Below are 4,113 nucleotides of genomic sequence, written 5' to 3'. Positions count from 1 at the left end.
TCAAATTGAATTATACTTAAGATTAATGATAGTTTAATCTTTTAATTAAAGGAAACTTAAGTAATAAGAATACAAACTTAAGTTGAGTGTGATACTTAAGATAAGTATAGGGGAAATATCATTATAAGTGAGTGTTTTTGCTAATAATATACAATTACACTTGATTATTTTGTGGTGATTTCCCTAGTTTGTGTTTATATATATGACATATCAGATCACTCAAACTTAAGTGAACACTTAAGTAACTAAGTTAGAATATGTTATGAATTGATTACTATTGTGAACACTTGTGTATTATTCAGTGAATATATTAAGTAACTATATTGGAGTGAAAGGACACATAGATGATAGACACATGTGCTTAAGTTAAGTGGATACTTAAGTCAATACTTAAGTTAAGTGTATACTTAAGTCAATACTTAAGTTAAGTGAAAAAATTACAATTCAAGGAATTGGATTTTATACAAAAGGACATTGATTTTAAAGGGATTATAGTACCCGTGAGAAGATATGGAGGAAAGTAAACTGAGTTTAGCAATGGGAGGAAAGCCAAAAACTTCTGAAGAGAAGCATGGAGCAATGATAAGTGAGGAGGAGAAAAAGATATTAGAGGCTTTTCATAAATTGCCGATCAAGCCAAAGAAGTTGGATGATCCTGATGATTTATTAGCATTTATGGAAGATGTGAAGACTTTGAAGTTGAGCTCTGGAGTTGATTCCGACACACTGAAGATGAAAGGAAGCTATCACTTTCCAAAAGTCTCAAGTTTTTACGGAGAAGACAACAAGGGAGATGTGACGTGGGAGACCTTCAAGTTTGAGATTTCAGCATTGATTGCCGATAAGTTCTTTTCTGAGGAACAAATTCTTCTTGGAGTTAGAAGAGCTGTGAAGGGCAATGCCAGTGATGTGGTACGAAGACTCGGGACAGGCGTTGGTATTATGGAAGTGATGAACAAATTAGAGAGCACATTTGGAAATATAGAGACCAGAGAAAGTATACTTAGGAAATTCTACTCAACAAAACAACAGAATAATGAATCAGTAATTAACTATGAGTCAAGATTGGAGGATATTTTTACCCAAGCAGTCAACCTGAAAGGACTTAAGAAATCAGATGATGATATTTTGAAGCAAGTACAGGGTAACATCCGAAAACCGAACACCCATGGGACTTGTCAAAAAGTTCGGATTTCAGAGGTTTCCGGAATTCAGAGGTTTATGATAATGTGGACAAGACTAAGCCACTTAATATCACTAAATGTCAAGGAAAATGTGGCAATTACTGTAATATCATATATAATAGTCTTTTAATCAAGATAAAGATGTGCATGAAAAGAATACATTTTTATCTTACCTGCAAATGCTTTTGAATTTCTATCAGTTTGTAGAAATGTTGTTAATTGCATAAACTTACATATCGTCCGATGCTAGATAATTAATTATTACATAAAATGCAATAAAATCCCTAAAGACATTTGATGCATGCATTGTCCAATTAATTTGTCATTTAATCCGCTAATAAACACCCCAAATTAACTGACCGCCGTAAATTACTTTGATTAGGCCTAACCGCATCACTTCAAACATACCATTTCACAGTTTGTGATTTTAACGCGTGTCAAATTACACGATCACCGCTAATTAGTTAACAATCGATAAGGAGATTAAATCTTCCTGCAGGGTAAAAATTCTCGTTTTACAATGTATTTCACACCTTTGTATATTTCCGGTTTTTGGAGGTAAAATTGCATTGATTTGACTCTAATTTTACGAAAATATCGTCCGGAATTCAGAATTTAGAAGTTCCGGAATTCAGAAGTATTATATTTATAGAAAATAGAAGGAAAAAAATCGGGACCGAAAAAAATGTTCGGTTTTTAGAAGTTTCCGGATTTCAGAAGTTCCGGAATTCGGAAGTTACACTGTACTTTACCAAGGACTTAAACCGGATATTAAACATCTCGCTTCATATAAATGTGAATCCGTTGATGACTACGACAAATTCAAGATTGAGCTGAGGAAAATTGAAGCAGAATTGAAGTCTGAAACAGAGAGTAACACCAGGAAATGTAATGCTGTCATCAATGTAGACAAGAAAGAATCATCAGAAATGTCGGAAGTAAAACAACTCTTAGAGAAACTGAACAAAAGAATAGATGATCTGGAAAAGGAGAAGAAAAACAACACTTACGTACCACAGCCAAGAGGTTATTATAGAGGACAATACAGCTATAGAGGTTTTAGAGGAGGATACCAACAACAAGCATATAATAGAGGTAGAGGAGAGACGAGACCAACAAGACCGACTGCAACTGGAACATTTCAGCCAACATGCTATACATGTAACCAGAAGGGACATTTGGCTCGGAACTGTCCATCCTATTCACAGCCTACATGTTACCACTGTAATGAGAAGGGACATATTGCGAGGAATTGCCCAAAAGAGTTAGTGCACTAGTTACGGAATCGAACTTGGGCACAGAACATCGAAATGATTCCAAACTTATAGGAAACACCAATGAAGCCAGCATCACCATCAACAACATAGAAACACCAGCTCTTTTAGATAGTGGAAGTTGTGTCAGCTTAATTTCCAAATCTTTCTATGATCAACACTTACAGACAACAGAAATACAACCTTTGGAAAATATTTTGAATATCGAGTGCGCTGATGGAAAACATTTGCCATATTTGGGTTACATTGAAGCACAATTGACAATTGAAAAAGGATTACTGATTACATGACAATGTTGGACATCCCGGAAGAGAAAGGACCTTAGCTTTACTTAAAGAAAGATTTTACTGGCCAAGAATGTATGCAGATGTAGACAACCATGTTTCTCAATGCCAAAGATGCCTTAGAAGAAAGTCCAATGTACACAACTATGCACCTTTAGTAAACATCACTACTACATATCCACTTGAAATGGTTTGCATGGACTATTTGACACTTGAACCTGCTAAAGGAATTTCCAACATACTTGTTATAACAGACCACTTCACTAAATTTGCGATGGCTATTCCAACTAAAAACCAAACAGCGAAAACTACAGCAGAAGCTTTTTATAATAATTTCATTGTACACTACGGGATTCCAAATGCCATACATTCAGATCAAGGAGCCAATTTTCAGTCAGAAATTATGAAGGAACTTTGTGAAATTACTAACATGAAGAAGACGAAAACATCAGTGTATCACGCCATGGGTAATGGATTAACTGAAAGATTTAATAGAACGTTATTAGACATGCTGGGAACCTTAGAGACATCGCAGAAATCAGACTGGAAGAAACATATTCCAACATTGGTCTACGCATACAACAGTACACCTCAGGAGTCGACAAAGATTTCCCCTTTCGAACTAATGTTTGGACGTATAGTCTAGTCAAATTAGCCCGAAAATCAAGCTAACCTAGAACTAATTGCAAAAGTTTTTGTTTTGGTATTTTATGATGGTACCATATCTGCTTGATATTAGGAAAAAAGTTGCACTCTTTTGCTGATGGGGAAATGTGATAATTCTAGCTTTCAAGTTGACACCCTTAAATTTCAGTTATAAAATCGGCGTTATTTGTTAATTTCCGATGATACTAAAAAAACACTTCTATATATAAGTTAAACATATTTATTACATGCAAACTTCATACAAACAAATTTTTGTCCATGTTGATACAAAAATTTATGCATTTAAAATTAAAAAAAAAAATTTGGTGGGCAATTCTATGACAAACTGGTGTCAAATTACCCCACCCACTTTATGTTAGAATTTTTAACCAGTCAAATTCCGATATATAAGCAGCAAATCATCCATTCCATGTATATTTTCAGTAAAAACAATACATAATAACATATTTATGCATGAAGAAGTACTTTGTAAATTATGTCAACTGTATTCATATGAATTAAAATTGACATACATGTGTATTGTAAATTATGTTTTAGATAAATGTTGAATAATTCAGGTACACTTTTGTTTAGCTAACATTCTGAACATCCAACGCATTTTGAATAATTTGTTTATTTCAAGTAAAAAAAGAACAACAACAAGTAAGTATAATTAAGAGCGAGTAACAATTACCAAAACTACAGATGAAAAATACTATGTCCGGT

General features: G+C 33.8%; 1 protein-coding gene across 1 annotated transcript; it reads left to right on the top strand.

Annotated features, from left to right (window-relative positions):
- Positions 1-510: 510 nt before the first annotated feature.
- LOC132714206 (uncharacterized) lies at positions 511-2,461 on the top strand. Its single transcript, XM_060697002.1, has 2 exons — positions 511-1,144; positions 1,941-2,461. Exons 1-2 carry the CDS (start codon positions 511-513, stop codon positions 2,459-2,461), a joined length of 1,155 nt encoding a protein of 384 aa, XP_060552985.1.
- Positions 2,462-4,113: the final 1,652 nt, after the last annotated feature.

This window comes from Ruditapes philippinarum, unplaced genomic scaffold (genome assembly GCF_026571515.1).
Source record: "Ruditapes philippinarum isolate M1 unplaced genomic scaffold, ASM2657151v2 ctg10205_1_1_1_1, whole genome shotgun sequence".
NCBI lineage: Eukaryota > Metazoa > Mollusca > Bivalvia > Venerida > Veneridae > Ruditapes > Ruditapes philippinarum.
Note: the sequence above shows the minus strand (reverse complement) of the source record. Positions and strands in the feature narration are given on the sequence as shown.